At 35.1% G+C, this 19,125-nt stretch overlaps 3 protein-coding genes across 9 annotated transcripts in view; 1 reads left to right on the top strand and 2 right to left on the bottom strand.

Moving 5' to 3' along the window:
* Window positions 1–1,711: 1,711 nt before the first annotated feature.
* On the top strand, window positions 1,712–5,709 carry LOC126751435 (phenoloxidase-activating factor 2). The gene is made up of 2 exons (XM_050461699.1): window positions 1,712–1,810; window positions 4,375–5,709. Exon 2 carries the CDS (start codon window positions 4,377–4,379, stop codon window positions 5,637–5,639), a length of 1,263 nt encoding a protein of 420 aa, XP_050317656.1. The 5' UTR covers window positions 1,712–1,810; window positions 4,375–4,376; the 3' UTR covers window positions 5,640–5,709.
* On the bottom strand, window positions 5,687–11,455 carry LOC126751436 (uncharacterized). Of its 3 annotated transcripts, none has more exons than XM_050461702.1 (3): window positions 11,236–11,455; window positions 10,541–10,742; window positions 5,687–6,785 (listed from the first exon to the last, which is right to left on the bottom strand). In XM_050461702.1, exons 2-3 carry the CDS (start codon window positions 10,726–10,728, stop codon window positions 5,834–5,836), a joined length of 1,140 nt encoding a protein of 379 aa, XP_050317659.1. In that variant the 5' UTR covers window positions 10,729–10,742; window positions 11,236–11,455; the 3' UTR covers window positions 5,687–5,833. The 3 variants fall into 3 exon arrangements, with proteins under 3 accessions (XP_050317659.1, XP_050317660.1, XP_050317658.1); XM_050461703.1 differs by lacking the exon at window positions 11,236–11,455 and adding an exon at window positions 11,170–11,192; XM_050461701.1 differs by lacking the exon at window positions 11,236–11,455 and adding an exon at window positions 10,980–11,147.
* A 6,384-nt stretch (window positions 11,456–17,839) lies between these two features.
* LOC126751424 (extracellular sulfatase SULF-1 homolog) overlaps window positions 17,840–19,125 on the bottom strand; it is a 116,947-nt gene continuing 115,661 nt past the window's right edge. For all 5 annotated transcript variants that reach the window (XM_050461677.1, XM_050461679.1, XM_050461676.1 and 2 more), the window contains 3 exons: window positions 18,861–19,052; window positions 18,530–18,620; window positions 17,840–18,458 (listed from right to left, as the gene is read on the bottom strand). In XM_050461677.1, the coding sequence (XP_050317634.1) occupies window positions 17,963–18,458; window positions 18,530–18,620; window positions 18,861–19,052 (779 nt within the window). In that variant the 3' untranslated portion in view covers window positions 17,840–17,962. The remainder of the gene's footprint in view (window positions 18,459–18,529; window positions 18,621–18,860; window positions 19,053–19,125) is intronic.

The raw sequence follows: 19,125 nt of genomic DNA, 5'->3' as shown, positions 1-19,125 counted from the left end.
GCTTAATTGCTTTAGTATTTTCCAGTTTTAACCCATTTTTTTAAAGAATTGAAAATGTGTAACGCTTTCTCAAGAAACTCGCCACCAAACTTTTACAGCACCTGGATGGTGACTCACTTTTTTAACTTTTTCAAAAAACTTTTTTTACATCTTAGAAAGTTTTTGCATAGATTTTCTCGTTTTGCTTATAAAAAACTTCTTCTAGAGTGAAATTGTTTTCCATCTTTAAAAATAATACTTCCTTGTCCTTTTAAAATCTCCTTCAACAGTTTCATGGGCATTGACGGCTTATCCCTGAAGAAACCGTTTGCATCTGTTCAGCCTAATTTGCTTCAAACGCATTGTGAGACCATGTCCTATTGACCGGCGGTAGACTTTCATGTGGAGATCAACTCGAAGAAGTCTTGACATTGATCTGGTCGGTATATCCATTTCCTTTGACTAAAGTTTCTGTTTTTTCGGACCATGTGAAGTCGAAACGGCACCTTTCCTGGGCCTACCTTTGGAGGACGTCGACGACAACTTATCTAACCCTTACCATCCCAACGGGGATTAGGTACCCGTTAAACAACAACAACAGCAAAAAAACAGCATTCGCGAAATATTAGGTTTTTACGCAGCTCATAAATTTCCTTGAAAATAATTTAAACTGTAGACTAGAGTTGGATGGAATAGAATATAATATTCAAGGTAATAAAAATGCCCGCTTAACCATTAGTTGTATCTTCTTCTTCTTCTTCTTTATTGGCGTAGATACCGCTTACGCGGTTACAGCCGAGTTTACAATAGCGCGTCAGTCATTTAGAGATTCCAAGTGTAGCCAGGTCCTTTTCCACCAGGTCTTTCCAACGGAGTGGAGGTCTTCCTCTTCCTCCATTCAACCGACGGGTACTGTGTCGAATACTCTCAGAGCTGGAGTGTATAGAAGACCGCAAATAGAAAACCGGGGTTCGGGTTGTATGTAGTAAATTGTTGTACAAAAATTTGCTTAACACTTAAAACTCCGTGCTCGTGAGGAATTGTCCCCGAACTCACTTCCTCTCTAGGGAATAATAGACCTAAGGTCGCGGTACATTCCTCGTTTATCACTCTCTCTCTATCCTTTACTGGTTGTATGTGTGATGTGATAGAACTGATAGCTCAAAGCTTTTTCAGCTCTCTAGAACAGATTATGTAAATTGTGTATTGCAAAGAGATTTGAGCCTAGCCGGTAGGAATGCTGTAGGGTTTAATTCACCGTCTAAGAAATATCAAAAATCCATCTCAACTTCTAAAACAAATCTGTGTTTGAGATTTTTCAATAGTAACACAGTGTGAGAAGTTGATTTTAATCACCAAATACTGGGTGCTCGTTAAATATTGAGCTACAAACTTGTAAAGCTTTAAAACTGCTAGCCAATGATCAGAAAAAAACCGATTAACATGAATATATCACCCTTTTAAATGTATACCGATTCAAGTTCAAGAAACACGTTTTAAACTCTACTCATTAGAGCGAATTGAGATAATACGAATACGAATTGCAAGTAGCCTGCGACTGAGATTATTGTAAACATGTTTCAATATAAGTACATGCGCATATATATATATATATATGTATATACTTGTATATACTTGTATGTATGTATGTATATATACGGACAAATAGATGAGGTGTTGATTTTTAAACTTCCGAAATGTACGCAAAGTATTGAAATCAGTTTGATTTTAGCCGCTGAATCGTTGAGTGTGCCGCCCAGCGTCTGTTACTAGAAGGAATTATTATTCATATTATATACTAAGTATATACTAATACAATATACTAATACAGGTATGCCATAATTTGTGTAACATTTAATAAAAGTAAAGATAAGATAATTTATTGGTAATACGAAAGAAATATTACCGCTTTTGTTTAAAAAAAAGTGTTGAAAATTTTTCAAAAATACAAACGCTCAAAATTTGCTGAATGTTTGTCGAAAACAGTTACTAAAGCTAATTTTTGAAGTAATTGTGTATATTTTGCGCTTGCTTATCCATGTCGTGAGTTCAACAAATGAAATAATTTATTTTCATTGCCCATTCATGTTATAAACTATTAACAGTTATTAGGGGAAAACCACCTATTCCGATGACATCGTTTGTCAAATCACTTGTTCACCCGCACACAATGAAAATACATATGTACATACGCATACAGATACATATGTGCATATAGCAACATTTTGCAATTAAAATTGAATACAAACTGGAGATGCGTTTGCGAGAAACTTCATTCTATGTAGACACTTACGATACGGCATTTGCTCTCATCTTGTTTACAAGTTTTGGCGCTAATATGTGCTGATGTATATATGTATGTGTGATTAAGGCACTTGCAAATATGAGCACCTTAAGGCACCATCAAGATCATCTTAAGGCTAGCGAATGCGTCAGCGAAATTGGGGTTTTTTGCGGTTTTTTTGCCTCCAATTCAAAGAATTTGATTATGAAACAATTATTTTGGCATATCAAGTCATCTCTTAGTTGGTTGAATCTTTAATCAGTCAAGGTTTAAGCACTTGAAATCTTCATTCAAAAAAATATTTGTTTGTTTCGAGGACAATTTACTCTGTTCTGACAATAAAATTACATACATACATATGTTTATTTAAATATATATATATATATATATATATATTTATATTAAAAAATTTGGGTCACTTATTTTTACTGATAACCCCCAAAGTGGACTGAAAGTAATTATTTAGAAACACTCTCTCTGGTCAGTTTATAATTGTATTATACGAGGTGTGTTCAAAAGACAACGAAAATTTTAGTTTTTTGAAAAAATATTAATTCATTTGTCTACCCTAATGTTGCCGCGTTCAAAATAATTTACATTCGTTACTATGCACTTAAGCCAGCGCTTTTTCCAATCGTCGAAATACTTCTCAAACTCTATTTTTGAGATAGCCTGCAGCTCTTTGCTTGTAAAACGGCGACTCTTTAAACTTTTTTTTTACTTTTGGAAACATAAAAAGTCAAATATACAAGAAGTTGATTTTGATCGTTCAGTTTGTATGAAAGCTATATGCTATAGTGGTCCAATCTAAACTGCGAGGGAGTGCGGGAGGCCTTGCTACTCCTGACCTTCAAGCACCACGTGGGCCTAGCAAACCAACAGCATGGCTTTCGAAAAGTGTACAGCATCACCACAGCCCTTAGCGTCATAAACGCCCAAATAGTTCATGGCCTCAACCAAAAACCACCCTGTGAGAGGATGATCCTCGTATCGTTAGACTTGTCAAAAGCATTTGACATAGTCAATCCCACAATGCTACTTGAGGACATCGAAAAATCTACGCTCCCTCCAGCACTGAAGAGGTGGACTATGAACCACATGAGCGTACGTTCATCATCCGTACTATTTCGAGGTAAAAACTTTAAATTGAGAAGAATTAAACAAGGGATTCCGCAGGGTGCTGTCCTCTCCCCGTTGCTGTTTAACTTCTACATATCGAACTCCCTAAACCACCAGAGGGAATTTCTATCCTCTTGTACGCAGATAATTGCACGATAACGACGTCTGGCAATGGAATCGATGATATGTGCTGAAATGTAAACGGCTATCTCTCCGACCTTTCTCGCTTCCTCGCTGCACGGAACCTAACACTCTCTCCCACTAAATCCTTGACGAAGGAGTACAGACTTCACCTTACATTGCAGTCGATGGCGTTAAAATTGCGACTGTCAATAATCCTACGATTTTAGTTGTGACATTCGATAGCCTGTAGGCCTTCACTCCTCACATGACCGCGATTATTGCCAAAGTAAAATCCTCAAGTCACTAGCCAGCGGCGCATGGGGAAAATACAAGGAAACGTTGTTGGCAAGGCAATCCGCCGGTTCTCAATTATGCCGCACTAATATGATCGCTTGGATGCAGTGAAGCGCAGATTAGAAAGCTGCAAATATGTCAGAACATTGCGCTCCGGACTACAACAGGATGCCTCTTGATGTCTCCCGTCGAACACCTGCACGGTGAGGCTCGTATACTCCCAGTTAAGGAGCATAATGAACTTCTCTCCAAGCAGTTTCTGCTGGGGTGAATTCACAGCTTTTGCAGAAATCATCCCTGCAGTCACCTGCTTGGAGCGAACCGCCTCTAGGAGCATCAAGGGGTTCTTCCTCAACCCCTTCGACTTCGCATCAACATATCTAATACTTGAACTTACCATCATAACGGGATTAGGTACCCGTTACAACAACAACAAATGAACAGCGTTTTGGGAAGAAATGGAAATGTGCAAAATTCAGATCGATAACTATTTTCATTAACGCATAAACATTTCATAAACTCTGGTCTGACTTTTCTGAAATCATACTTAACCATTTTCATTATTTCATTCGCAGATATGTTTCGGTGGCCATTATTACTGAGCATTGTTGCAAGCTTGCTGTTGCACAATCATGCCAGCCCGCAAAATGCTGACTTGGATAAAACCATTAAGGACATTTTTTCACAAAATCCCTCTGTGCCCGCACAAAACACAGGCACAGGTTTCGGCAGAGTTGTTACGCCCGAACCTGGTACGCAACCGCAAATAGAATTCAACTCGACAAGTGGCAAAGCACCATGTAACTGTGTACCCTATCATATGTGTGATCCAAACACGGGCACTGAAACTACACCAGTTGAGGATGGTGAATTTGATGGTTTCGGCTTAATCGACTTGCGCTTCGGCGACGACGATCCTGTGTGTGAACACTTCCTGGACGTATGTTGCGGCAGTCAAAATCAGCATCGCGACAGTCTCACACCGAAACCGCAGGAAGAACGTCCTAATCGGCCTAAAGGATGCGGCATACGCAACGTCGGTGGTATTGACTTCAATATTACTGGAGCTGTCGACAACGAAGCTGGTTTTGGTGAATTCCCTTGGACTGTGGCTTTGCTGCATGCCAATAATTATAGCTACTTCTGCAGTGGTTCACTCATACACCCACAAGTTGTACTCACGGCAGTACATTGTGTAATTGGTCGGCCAGAATCAAGCTTCCTCGTACGTGCTGGTGAGTGGGATTCACAAACAACCAAAGAACGTCTGCCCTATCAGGAACGCAACGTGCAACGGATCATTACACACCCTAATTTTAATCATCGCAATGTTGGCAATAATTTTGCATTGGTTGTACTTACTCAGGCGGTTGTATTGGCCGATCACATTAATGTCGTGTGTTTACCCAGCCAAAATGCGGCACCGCTAGCCGGCGCCCAATGCTTTGCCAATGGCTGGGGTAAGGATGTCTTCGGTGAAGCTGGACGTTTCAGCGCCATAATGAAACGTGTACCACTGCCCATTGTAGATTTCGGCAGTTGCCAAACACGTCTCCGCGGTACACGTTTGGGGCCGAAATTCGTTTTGGATCGCTCGTTCGTTTGCGCTGGCGGTAAGCGCGGTGTTGACACCTGTCAAGGTGACGGTGGCGCTCCACTTGTATGTCCAATTGGTTTGCCAGCGGAGAATCGTTACGAACAGGACGGCATTGTGTCTTGGGGTATTGGCTGTAATGATGATGTACCCGCGGTGTACGCTAGCGTGTCGACGGCGCGAGACTGGATTGACCAGCAAATGTTCTCTTTGGGCTATGGCACAACATCGTATTCCGCGCCTTAAACACGTACTTTCAAATAAAACTGCGATAATGAGATTAAATTAAAGAATTGTCTAAAATTATGAAAAAAACTACTTGTTTTATGTTTATTTTTCTCGATTATTCTTTAAGAAGTAGAAAACAACTAAAAACTGCTACGAACTAAGTATTTATAATGAATGTCAATACAAATTTTTTACAAAATCTAAATTCTCATTTAGTCAGCTTTCAAGTGAAACTCGAACTCATTGTCTCGACCATCCTTTGTAAAAATACGAACGTATGAGTTATTTATACCATACTGCCAGATCGCCAGGAATGGCAAGTAGTGGAATATCAGTTCATTCAGCCAGACACGGAAATTGAGATAACAACGAACTATGCTATACTTGTGTAAGTAAGTCACTATGAAGAGACCATATGTGACGAGCAAACGATCATACCAGCCCAAATCGTAGTAATAAAGTTTCTGCTTCGGATCAATTGTTTCGCCGGGAAGATGGTCAAAGCTAAAGTATTCATACCCTTTTATATAGGTCAGTCGCTTGGTGAAATATAACACTGATCCCGTGGATAATGTTGAGTTAAATGGCCACAATCCTTCAACCAACGCCTTTGTCATTTTCTCAAAGTCCTCACTAGTATTTTCTAAAGCCGGCTGATATACACGTCGCATCACAATATCGAGTCGGAGCTTCGTCTCTGCCCAATCGCGACCACAAATGTTATATTCATCCTTAATGCCAAGCAGATAACCGAGTACACGCCACATGTGCGTTGTACTTTCCAAATACTCTTCGTCGTATAACTGTACACGCGCTGCGCCTAAAGTGGCATAGCCGATAAAACCGAACTGCGTCAATGCGAGGTCCTTTTGCGTAATTTGTCCGGCGCCAAGTTTACTGCACGCGCGACTCGACTTGGAATGCGCTTTGCGTACAGCGCGTAAACTAGTCCAAAATTTTGAGTTTGCTGACGCTGGATGTTCGTACCATGCGTTCGTGTGCAAAATTGTACGCATATAGCGTCGGAAAGCGGTTAAACAGGTGGATGATTGACGTGTACACATGAGCACGCGCAGTATGGACGGGATCGCGAGAACTGCCACCAGACCGTAAAACATGCCAGCGGTGATGAGGAAACGATATTTGGTCATAAACGATTGACCCCTGAATGAGAAAGAAAATTGCTATAGAAAAAGTAATATTTATTATTTTTTTAATATTTCTTCTCCATATATATACATATATGCACATACATACAAACAGTTATGCTGTTCAAATAACACGAAGCAAAGTAAATAATAAAAGAAGTAACATGCGAGCCGCACATCCACTTCTGTTAATGTCGAAAGCACGAGGTTGGCTTTAGAGAGATGGTAGAGGATTTCAACATCTCTTGTGGATTGAGCCAACAGGTTTTGGGTATGAAGCGTGTCCATGCTAGGCTCGCGCCATAAAAACTGAACCAACCTGCAAAAACGACGTTGGATAGTGGTCACAAAAGAGCTGCTTGACAACGTGGCTGAGAAACCCATATCAATCAAGCTCATGATCATCGCAGGTGACGAGATGGGTTTATGACTAGACGTCGAAACTATACAACAATCTAGAGAAAGGCGTTCCAAAAAATGAAAAAACCACGTCAAAATCGGTCGAAAATCACGCTGATGCACATGGCTTTCTTTGATCACTGTGGCCTGGTGCAAGATTAATTCCTTCCACAGCGTCAAACTACTTGGCGGTTTTGTGGGTCTACGTGAAGCCATTCGTTTGTGGGCAGAAAATTCGTGGATTTTTTACCACGATAAGGCGCCGTCATATTCTCACTGGATTGTACTGACTTTTAGGCCAAACACGATACGAAAGCCATCGCTCAGCCACCGTATTCGCCCGATTTGGCGGCATGTGACTTTTTTCTGTTTTCGCAACTGAAAAATCTGCTTCGTTTAACGCACCATGTGTTCATTGAAACTATTTAAAGCCATCCGCTGAAGTCACTGAAAGTTATCCCAGCCGAGGCTTATGAAAAGTCTATGGGAAACTAAATTAAGCGTTGACATGCTTATATTGGCTGAGGAATGAAGTAAAATTTGTAATAAAATACGTGAAAATGTTATATTTCTCTCAGTCTTTGGGTATGTTATCTTATATAATATATGTAGATTTCTAAATTATGGATATAATTTTAAAGGTCCAAATATTTTCAGGGATAAACTTCCAAATGCCCCTTGCTTCATTTTTCCAGAATACCTTTTCTAGAAGTTCCTAAGCAATGTCCAAAGGTTCAATTTTGACGACTTGAAAAAATAACCTACAAATAATTTTTTGGGTCGATTTTTTCGATTCGTTTTTTTTGTGTTTGAAATGTTAATTAACATTCAAAACGTGTTATAAAAATTAGAAAAGTTGTTAAAAATATATTTAGTCAACCGTTTTCATAATATTTTCGATTCAAAAGAACTTTGGACACCCCGGTGTTGAACCGAATAGGGTGATTTTTTTAGAGTACATACAATTAGAATTTTCAAAAAAAAAAAAAACTTTTTTTTAATTTTTTTCTTATTGTACATATATTTAAGAATACACACAGAAAATTTCATATCGTTCCGGTGAATATTTTCGAAATTACACGCAACTTTGGAAAGACGTTTCAGAGTGTTTAGAAGGGCATTCCAAACTATAAACGCGTTTTTCACAAAATGGTGTTTTCAAATTCGGTGGCCAACATTATTCGATAACGGCTAAACCGATTAGTCTCAAATTTTAACACGAGTTTCTTAAATATATTTTTTAGTAATTCATCGAAAATGTTTTCTCACTGATAAATATTTTTTTATAAACAATTTAGGGTCGATATTTTTATTTGAGAAACCGCCATTTTGTCAAAAAAAATTATTTTGCTTGTTCCTTCTGTTTATTATTAGATTTAACATTATTTTAACGAAATTTGTTTTTTTTTTGGTTTTTTAATTTCAGAGGTTCCAATTCAGAGATATACTGGTCACCGCAAAACGTCTTTTTTGAGAGAAGCGCCCGAAGATCAGCTTTTCAAACAAATATTTTTCAGTAAAAATATTTAAGATTTATAATTAAACTGATAACAATTGATTTATGGTTTTTTTATCCAAAATTTTCATTTTTATATGATAAATTTTTTTATTTTAATTTTTAATTTTTTTTTAATTAAATATTTTTTTTTTGAAAAATATTCAGTGTTATATAATAATTGTTTAACATACTTTCTCATGTTATTTTAATTAAAATTTTTTTTATTTCTTTTTTAAATTTTTTATTTATTTTATTTTTTTAAATTTATTTTTGAAATTTTTTTGATTAAATTTTTTTTTTTAATTTTTGTCTTTTCATTTTGTACCATTGTCCCTTATATGTTTTTGGAATTATTTCAGATATGGCAGAAAAATGTTTTTTATAATTAAACTGACAATTGATTTATGGTTTTTTTATCCAAAATTTTAATTTTTATATGATAAATTTTTTTATTTTAATTTTTATTATTTTAATTTTTAATTTTTTGCATTAAATATTTTTTTTAGTCGAAAATATTCAGTGTTATATAATAATTGTTTAACATACTTTCTCATATTATTTAAATTAAATTTTTTTTATCAATTTTTTTATTTATTTTATTTTTTTAAATTTATTTTTGAAATTTTTTTGATTAAAACTTTTTTTTTAATTTTTGTCTTTAAAACTGTTTTTCCGAGCTTGACAATAAAAAATATTCCGAAAAAAAATTTCTTCAATTTTGGCAAAATAATGGCATCGGGTTTTTGAGTGTTTAATCGTCATTTTGGCCGGCCGTGGGATTTAAGTTCGGGCTCCACGCCGCTAGATGACCAAAGCATTGCAATTTATTCGCACGCACACACAGCGCCTTATCGCACTCGATCTCAATTGAATAAGTATTTGCGCGTCGTTTTCATTTAATGTTGTTAACGAACATAAATGAATTATAAAATGCAACAAAATATGTGAGCTTTTTGCTGACTCATTCAAAACATTTATTTACATTTATGTGACTGCTGGTAGCAGATTGTATCTGAGAGCTGAATGAACGGATATGTGTATAATATGGCAGATAAAAATGCTCATAAATATGTAATGAATAATTGTGGTTGTTTAGGATCCAGCAGTACCATCTTTTACTCCAAATAAAAGAAGAGACTTTATTAAAAGTTTAGTAATGATGCTACATTTTAAGGCGATACTTTTTTTTGGTCTCTCTGCTACTTGAAAATCTGACACTTTATAAAAAACTAAAAATTATGTCGCACGGTAAAAGGTTTTAGGTGCATTAGCGGCTTAGCTTTTTCAAAACTTCAATTTTCCATATAAAAAAACAGTAGGAATGTGTAGCACGAACTCTATTTTTAACTTCATTTTATTTAAACAGCGTAAGTATCGAAGAGCTTTTAAGCGGCGGAGATTTCGAATTAACAACAAAGTCTGCTTGTTCAAAAATTAAGTCAAGCGTGAAAAATGTTACAGTGAAATCATCAATATGTACACATACATATGTATGTATGTATATGTATATATGTAAATCAAGATATATGTATGTAAATTCAAAAACGTATCACACAACAAGTGATAGGCTGAAAACCATCGCAATAAAAGAACGGGGAAACTTGAAATTTCTATTTATCCATTAATTTACATATGATTAACAAAGTTACCGCTGTGAAATATTCAGACATACATACATACATATGTACATATGAATTTCCAAAGCGCATAATTTTCATTTTCAAATTTGAAGTTTTAGTGTCAAAAAGAATTTAAATATTCGCACAAATATTTTCATGTATGTATGTATAAACATATGCATATACATTTGTATTATCACATAAAATTATATAATATACCTACATATGAATAATTACATAGTCACATCTACTTACTTCCTGAACAGCGCTTCGTCATACCACGGCGGCATTTCCATTGGCGCGCCACTATCGCCTTCCAGTGCACCATTCTGCAGTAAATGCTCTAGATACGCCTGAGCTGCAGGATTTTCCGACCCATCACTTTCGCCCTTTTTTGCACTACTCACTGTTTCACTACACTTATCCTCGTTAGCACCAATCATTGCTTCCACTTTGGCTATAAAAATCAAAATGATTTAAAATATTCACATGAAAACTGATTTGTAAGCACTCGAAAAGCGTGCAGTTGATTGCCGAGTGGTTAGAAGCTAGTAAAGGCACTTGTTCACAACTATCATTGCTCAACTGTTGAACTATGCCCTTTGCATTGCGAATTTGTTAATTGATTATAATCAATAATTATGATAAAAAAATTTATGAAAAACAAAATACTTTGCATGTAAACAAAAGTCACCTGCCGGCAAACGTGTTGCCATGAAACGCCGAACAAGTCTAGAGTTGTATGCACAAAATTTCGTTAAAGCGCTAAACGAATAAACTGGCACATAGCGACGCAACTCCGTTCAAGTCAGCTGCACGAATTCTCTTGGAGAAAGTGCGATGGCAGTCAGCTGTTGGCCAACACAATATTCAAACACACATACCATACCCACCAACATTAGCCAGATCTTACAGCGGCTTCAAATCGATGGTGCTTTTTGTCTACATACCTGCATATAATCACAGCCACAGAAAACTCAGCAAAGACGTTATGTTAACAGCCTATTTAAGGTCATCAAAATGGTTCATTAAACTCTTCTCATCACTTTGGGTATAAAACCCGTTTGTTTTTTCCATGTAAAGAACTGTAAAACTCATAAAAAATTGAAACAACTTTTATTGCAAATTATACAATTATTTTAAATCAACATGTTCGCTGTTACAACATTGAATATGCTTTCTGACTGAGGACGCTTCACACGATTTGAGTTCTCTGTCCACATTTGCGTGGTTTTAACAGTGAAACTACTCGAAATTATCTCGTAAGCTAAATATAATATTTGCTGTTAGTCGTTTTTTTGTCTCCAGCACTCTCTGAGCATGCGCGTGAGCTTTCGGCAGAGCACAAATGTTTATATTTGTACCGCGTTACAGCTATGTACTATTTTATAAGAAGACAACTAGCGTTTATACACTCTCAGCATTCATCAGCTGTTTGCGACAACATTACAGTGCTGATAAAAATATATGCACACGTACGTTTGATTATTTCAAATATGTAATTAGATAAGTAGAATACATATTTAGTTATTGTATTTGTTGCCAATTTACTTTGTTGGCTCTAGGAAGACAGATCTGTTGTGCAAAGCAACAACCGGCTCTCGGTGTCTATCTGACAAATCACCTTTAGGAGGCTCTCTGTGAAACTACCGGGACTCTTTTCCTGTACAGATCTTTTCATTCGCATAAATGATGTTTTATAGTCTTCTCTTCTTCTACCTCCTGAGAGTTTTTACAATAGTCATTTCATGGTGTTCCTAGGCTGCATGTCTGCCAATTAGAGAGTGACCTGTTAGCACTCCTGCTAGAGTTTTTATGTCATTCCTTTTGAATTTTAATAGTCGGTGTGTGCGACCCACACTCCATTCATGCCACCTTTGTGGGGTTAGTTATTGATTGAAACCGGGCCTGCTTCACAGTTACCAGGGATATCAGTCAGTCCTGGAACCCATTGCAGATTTATTGTGAAATAGGGTGTTAGATCCACTAAGAGATCAAGATCATTATACTTAGCAAGTATCGGCTTTGTCCTCTTCAAAGTAATCCCTGTCCGATAAAATACAGTTTTGACACAGCTTTTTCCAGTTCTCGAAGCAGTCGGAATATAAGTAGCATAGTCTGCAGCGATTCAGTTTCTATCTCCTCAATCGTATCAAAACGACATCCTCGCATTGGCCTTTTGAGTTTGTAGAATAGCCAGAAGCCGCACGCAGTCAAATTAGGCGCATAGGGTGCTTGCGGACCGATTTGAGTTGAGTTTTTGGCAAACAAGTGGCGAAGAACCAATATATTATGACATGGTGCATTTCAGTGATTTTGGCGTAAAATAAGACTTGACGCGTTTGAGACACAAAGCATTCGTCAAAATGTTTAAGCTGAGCCAAATGATACTCAAACGCGGTTTGTCTTTAACGCTTTCTTGGCCCACTTTGAATTCGTTGTATAAGTTTTTTTATCCCATAATTTGATCATCAAAAGCCTTCCTCAATATTTCCAACAAATTCCATCCTATATTAGTCGTAAAGGCTCTTAAGGGGTTACATGGGTTTCCTCGGGTAAAAAACAGCCTTTTTTCAAAATTTTTTTTCTCATATAAAAAATGAAATATTTTCGTAGTACTTTTTATGTTATAAACATACTGTTCACAAAGAAATTTTGGAATTATTGTGGAAAAAAAATATTCAGACTTGACCATTACGACGCCATTTCCGGTGTAGAATTTAATAAGACAATAAAAAAATTCGATTTTTTGAAACCTGTAAACCCATGTAACCCTTAACATTTGTTTGTAAACAAAGAAACATTTAATGGTGTGATTAGTAGTACCGTAAGCTGCATAGTATAAGTACAAGCGGCTAAATCAATTTTTCATAAAAATGCAGAACAAAAATTTTTCCCAAATACTTAGTCAAACGACTGCTGGAGCGCCAAGTCGATAGTACTTCATAAAATTATTCTTAGGTTTTGCCAGTAGAAACAATTACATTAATTAATTTGTTAGATTTATTTAACGTTTATTAATTTCATATTGTGTATCGCACATATTTAGTACTATATTTATTTACTATAAATATTTTGCTACATTTAATAATATGTGTATGTATGTATATTATAAGCTCTTATTTAAAAAATTTATCAATGCTGTTCTATGGCAGACTATTTATATGGGTACAATTCCAATTACATTAATTACTGATTTACATTTTTTTGTTTTCTGCTTTTGTGACCAAAAGAAAAATATTAGATACACGAAAGGTAAGCAGCAATTAAAGTTAACTGCATTTTAAAGTGTATTTAATATTTAATATAAATGATTATTAATAAAAATCAAGCGCAAACGCAGTAAAAATTTTTATAATTTATATTATAACTTTTAATTAGGTGACGTTCTTGACGTTTCGCCGGAATAGAAATAGCTTAGTGAATAGATCTATTATGTATATATTAATCACTAATTTTAAAACGACAAAAAAAGTGTGTACAAATGCAAGCTCTTAATATTTATTTAATGTAAATCCATATTTAATGTCAGTGTGGTATATTTAATGGTAAAAAAAGTGTAATTTACCTATAATTTTTAGAAAATAGTGCAGAAGTTTTCAATACAAGCAGAGGCCAAATATTGTTTAATAAAAATATTGCTTAGGGAACTTTAAAACTCTGTTACGACAGCAATATTCAAAATCTTCAAAAATTTGGTGCAAATATTCTGAATGAGTAGGTGTCTTCGATATGTCAAGTATTAGAGAGCAGCGTATCGAACAAGCTATGCTAGCTGTTCAAACAAACGGTCAGCACTTGCGCTGCAAACCTGCACTAACATGGCTTCTGACGCATGCTCAGTTGTGTAGCATTCCTGTTTAATAAAGCAATTCTCCATTCCGCGTCAACAAGGATTTTAGTGTCTCCTTAGTTCTGTTTTCTATGAACAATTACAATTTATTTAGTCCTACGTTATTGAAAATCCAAAAAAAAAGAATCTTTCATTTTTCATTTTGGAGAATAATTTGTAATTGATGTCATTGAAGATAGCGGTTATAGCACTTTAATGAAGTATCCGCATACTTTCTTGTACGAACACAAATCGATAACTTTGTTACTGCTTTTAATTTAATTTTTATAACAAGAGTTTCTCTCTTCGTGTGCACATATCGCGCATAGAAATGGCGAATCGAAGACAGCTAGTATTTTAAAGACTTACTACTATGAACAAAAAATAGTAAAAAAAAAAAATTTTTTTTCCAATCCTCGAAGGAGTTCTTAAAGTCAATTTCCGGAATAGCCTTCAATGCGATTCTCGTTTATTGTCTTTAATTGACTCAAAACGGTTTCCACGGGGCGGTCGTTACAGTTTGCTGAATAGCCAGAAGTCAGATAGAGCTAAATCAGGCGCATACGGTGGTTGCGGCAGGATATTGTTTAAAACTTTGGCGAAAAACTCAAGATGAATCAAAGCAGTATGCGATGGTGCAAAACCAAAAGTTGTCGGCCAATAATTCCAGACTCTTTATGCGAATCGCTTCGCGCTAAGGACGCATAATACTCAAATAGTATTTCAATATTTCATTCTGTCAACGTTTGGTCGGTCGGCAGGAACTCGGAGTGCACCACACCTCGATAAACGAAGAAAACTGTCACCATAACTTTGATTTTTGACTTGCTTTGACTTGGTTTTATCTGCTTCGGCTCACTTTTGCCCCGATATTCTGGCGATTGATCGTATGATTTCGGGTCGTAAGCATAGACCCAAAAGTCATCGTCAGTAATAATACTTTTCATGACACCCTGGTAGTCGGAAAGCATTGTTTCACAGACGTTAACGCCACTTTGATTTTCAAAAAAATTGAATTGAATTGTTTTCACTGAACCTTCCGATATTCGAACGATGGCAGTAGGATCTCTGACTCTTATTTACCGACTTTTTATTGATTTGCCAATTTCGTCAACGTGTTCACCAAATTCTTTAATATTTTTCATTGACGTGTTTATCATCAAACTTGAATATTTAGAAAATTTTTCGTAAATTAAAATTAAAAAGTCTTACTATCTATTGCCCACAGTTGTATCGCTTTAAAGATCATAATTAAGAATTATTGCGTTAAATTTTGTGGATTTTGTTGTTAAAGTAAGAAATAATGTAGAATTATCATTATATTGGCTTACATAAATCATATAAAAATAGATAAATGCAAAAAAGTAATTTATATATATAAATATGTATATATGTATGTATGTACATTATATAGTTGTTAGTTTACAAGTTCATGAATGCATTTGCTTGCATTGATTTTCTACACTAATTACAAGCTCAAATCGAATTTTTTTCTTTGAGTTTTGCGGTAAATGCTTAAGCTTGAGTGGTACTTGTCGAGTAAGTGAGCTTAATGCATATAAGCTTATGCCTTTAACATATTTAATATATTTGAATTTATTATTTTTTTTGGTAAATTTGTTGCGTCTTATTATTTGTTTCTAACTTAAAATATTATATTTATTTATTTGTTTACTATTTGTAACATTAACAATACCATTAGTCAATGCCAAACAGCTAGCCAGTCATATACATATGTATTTATGCAGTTAAGTTGCAAGCATTTAATTTACAATTAGTTTAGTTTGTGGCAATATCTGTTGCTTAATTATAATGTTAATCTAATAAAACAGTCTTATTAAAAAATAAAACAAAAACTATGACTTATACATTTGCAGTTATACGTATATACATACACATGCACATATAAGACATTAATTTTTATTTGTATATTTATTTGAAATTTTTATTATTCACTTAACATCACTTGCATTGGCTGCATTGGCTATTTCAACGGTTTTAATAATAAATTTCGAAAATAAATATTTCAATAGCCAGTTTATAAGCCCGATATGAGCGACTCGTATTATTAAATTTTAAATAATTTTCATTAATTTAAATATTTTTTTTTAAATTTAAATATTTTTATGTTTATATAAATTTACAAATTTTTATGTTATTTATTGTGTTAAATATAAAAAAGAAACACTGGGTATACATGAAAACTCGAATGTTGTCATTAGCTTATGGCGTATATAGTATGTGTAATGAATATGTTTAGCATTCACGGCGTATTTTGACGACGCTAATTGTGATAGTGTCTGCATATTTGATTAATCTATTCATCCATATACATTTATACATATGTATGTGTCTAGTAAATTGTCTCTAGTTTCCAAAATTGTTGTTTTTTCCAAACACCCCACTGAAATTTAAATCTTTGTTCAAAAAGGATATTATCATTTTAAACCGCGTCTAAACATATTTCTTTACTCACATATTTAACATGTGACTTTTTGATATTTTGCATTAGACAAGTAAACCCACAACCGTAAAAGGTAGTAGAAGACTCGTCACTCTACAAAAAAGTTCCCAATGGTTTTTCCCATAAAGCCACTCCTTTAAAAGTTATGCGCAGTTAAAGTTATGTATCAAATGCACTGAGGCTCAGTAGTTCAGTAACTGAGCATCATGAAGTACCATGGCGTATGAGCAACACAAAATTTATAAGGCGCTTGTCTGAATGCTCAGTACATCTGATGAATAACTTTAATTGCCTATAACTTCTAAAAAAATGTTTTTATAAAAAAATCACTCACACCTTTTTGTAAAGCGAGGAATTTTGAATTAGAAAATCATCTTCTCGAAGTTGTAGGTTTTTTGCTTAGCAGATAAAAATGTATTACAAAAGATCAAAACAACCCATATTAAATATATGGGAAAAGTAAAATGCTTTTGACACGATTTAAATTAAAAATAAAGACCTTGTTTGACAAAATAAAGTCAACTTGAAAAGACACATATGTATGTAGGCATGTATGATTAATATGTGTGGCAATGACATGACATGCAATGCCGTGATCGTTGTTTGGTTAAGGGGTTACATGGGTTTACGGGTTTCAAAAAATCGATTTTTTTTATTATCTTATTAAATTCTACAAAACCTCAAGAATATTGATAAATTTTCAAGTTAATCAGAGTAATAATTTCGGAGCTACAGCCTTGAGAACTTGTCAGCTAGAAACTAGCTAGGCTAAGTGCGCCGTCTTTAAACGCGTTTTTCTCGAGTACACAAACAAGTCGGTTGGCAAGATTTCTGACTTGGAAATTTTCATTTTTTTTTGTAAAAATGTCTGTTAGAAACTAAATTTTCAGTTTTTTACCTTCGTCCAAGTTCTAGGTTAAGGTTTTAAATAAAACACGTATTTTTTCACTTTAGATGATCCTGTAAGGAGTTATCCTGCCAACGCGGTCGCATCTTTTTTCCTAAGGGTCACCGGAAATGGCGTCGCCATGGCCGAATTTAAAATATTTGCTTCCAAAAATTTCAGAATTTCCTTGTTAATTGTGTATGTTTGTAAGAAAAAAAATTTTAATAAAATTTTTAATTTTTTATATGATAAAAAAATTGTTGAAAAAAGTCTGTTTTTTACCCGAGGAAACCCATATAATCCCTTAAGATAAATCAGACGAGTTAAGAACGCTAGAAAAAAATGTGTCGATAATATAAATAAATAGCTTCATTTACTTTTGAGCGTACATCATATGTAAGTAACTCAATAAATCTATATATGTATGCTGTTGGTGTATGTTGTTTAGGGATATGCGATAGATATGCTCCATGCTGCCAATTTTGATTTCATAATTTATATTGCTGCTGTAAGTATGGGTGTGGTTGTTGTTGTTGTTGTAGTCGCTAGTGTTGATGCCGTTGTTGCTGTTGCTGTCACTTTAGTATCATTAACATCTACAACTTTGGTAAAAGTTTGCGCTTCCCCCGACTCTGGGCTGACCGTTGTCGTTGCTTTTTGGTTGGCAATCAATTTTCGCTCCGAGCTATCACTTTGCCTGCCATCATTACTTAGCAAACTCTTTTCGTTTTGTGCTTGCTGCTGCTGCTGTTGTCGTTGTTGCATAGTTGGACTATTTACTTCTTGGTGGAAACGATTACGCCGCAAAGTTTTCACCGGCTCCATTGCATCAACCGCCTCGCTCATGCCTGCTTGTGCTTCGCCTTCAGCATTGCCGGTATGATGACGCAAATGTTGTTGCCGATAGTAGAGCTGCTGTTGTTGTTGCTGCCGATGGTAGTGATGTTGTTGCTTCCATGGCTTACGTTTCAAATTTGTATGCGTCGACCACCTGTTTCCGAAGTTAATTCAATTTCATTGTATTTCTTCTCATTTTCATAGGTGTGAAATTACGGTACTCACTTTGATAGTTTTCTTCGCTTTGCCAGAGGCTCGTCATAGTCTAAGCGACTGGAAATAAATGAACTGACACCCGAGGCACTTTGGGCAAGTCCTGAAACAAAAATTAATGTTTGCAATTTTTAATTGTTTTGAAGTAGTTACAAAACATAACATAAAATTGGAAAACCAAAAAAAAAAAAATAAAATAAAAACAAAGAAAATTTTTGGTCAAATACAACATTCGTATATATTTCAACTCTCTCATTAGTTTTTTTTTTCAGAAAAGTAGCAAACTTTCCTCTAATCTAATTTTGATAACTTTCCATTTTTCAAAAGCTAAATATGTGCTAACCTTGTTTTCGTTTGGTGCCCCTTTGCACCGAGCGCAGCGCACTTTCATTTTGCTGTTGATGATGCTGGGTTTGATGCCGTTTGATTGTACAGCTTTTTCCGCGACATCCTTTCAGCTTTTCCAAAGTATCATGCATATACGATTTCTCTTCGTTTGTTAGTGTTGATGCTCGATTTTGTGTTTCGAAGGGATCTGAAACGATGTGGTTGAAAATAAATATATTTTTATTGAATCAATATTTTTTATGTTAGAAAAAGTACGTTTG

Source organism: Bactrocera neohumeralis, chromosome 2 (genome assembly GCF_024586455.1).
Source record: "Bactrocera neohumeralis isolate Rockhampton chromosome 2, APGP_CSIRO_Bneo_wtdbg2-racon-allhic-juicebox.fasta_v2, whole genome shotgun sequence".
Classification (NCBI taxonomy): Eukaryota; Metazoa; Arthropoda; class Insecta; order Diptera; family Tephritidae; genus Bactrocera; species Bactrocera neohumeralis.
Note: the sequence above shows the minus strand (reverse complement) of the source record. Positions and strands in the feature narration are given on the sequence as shown.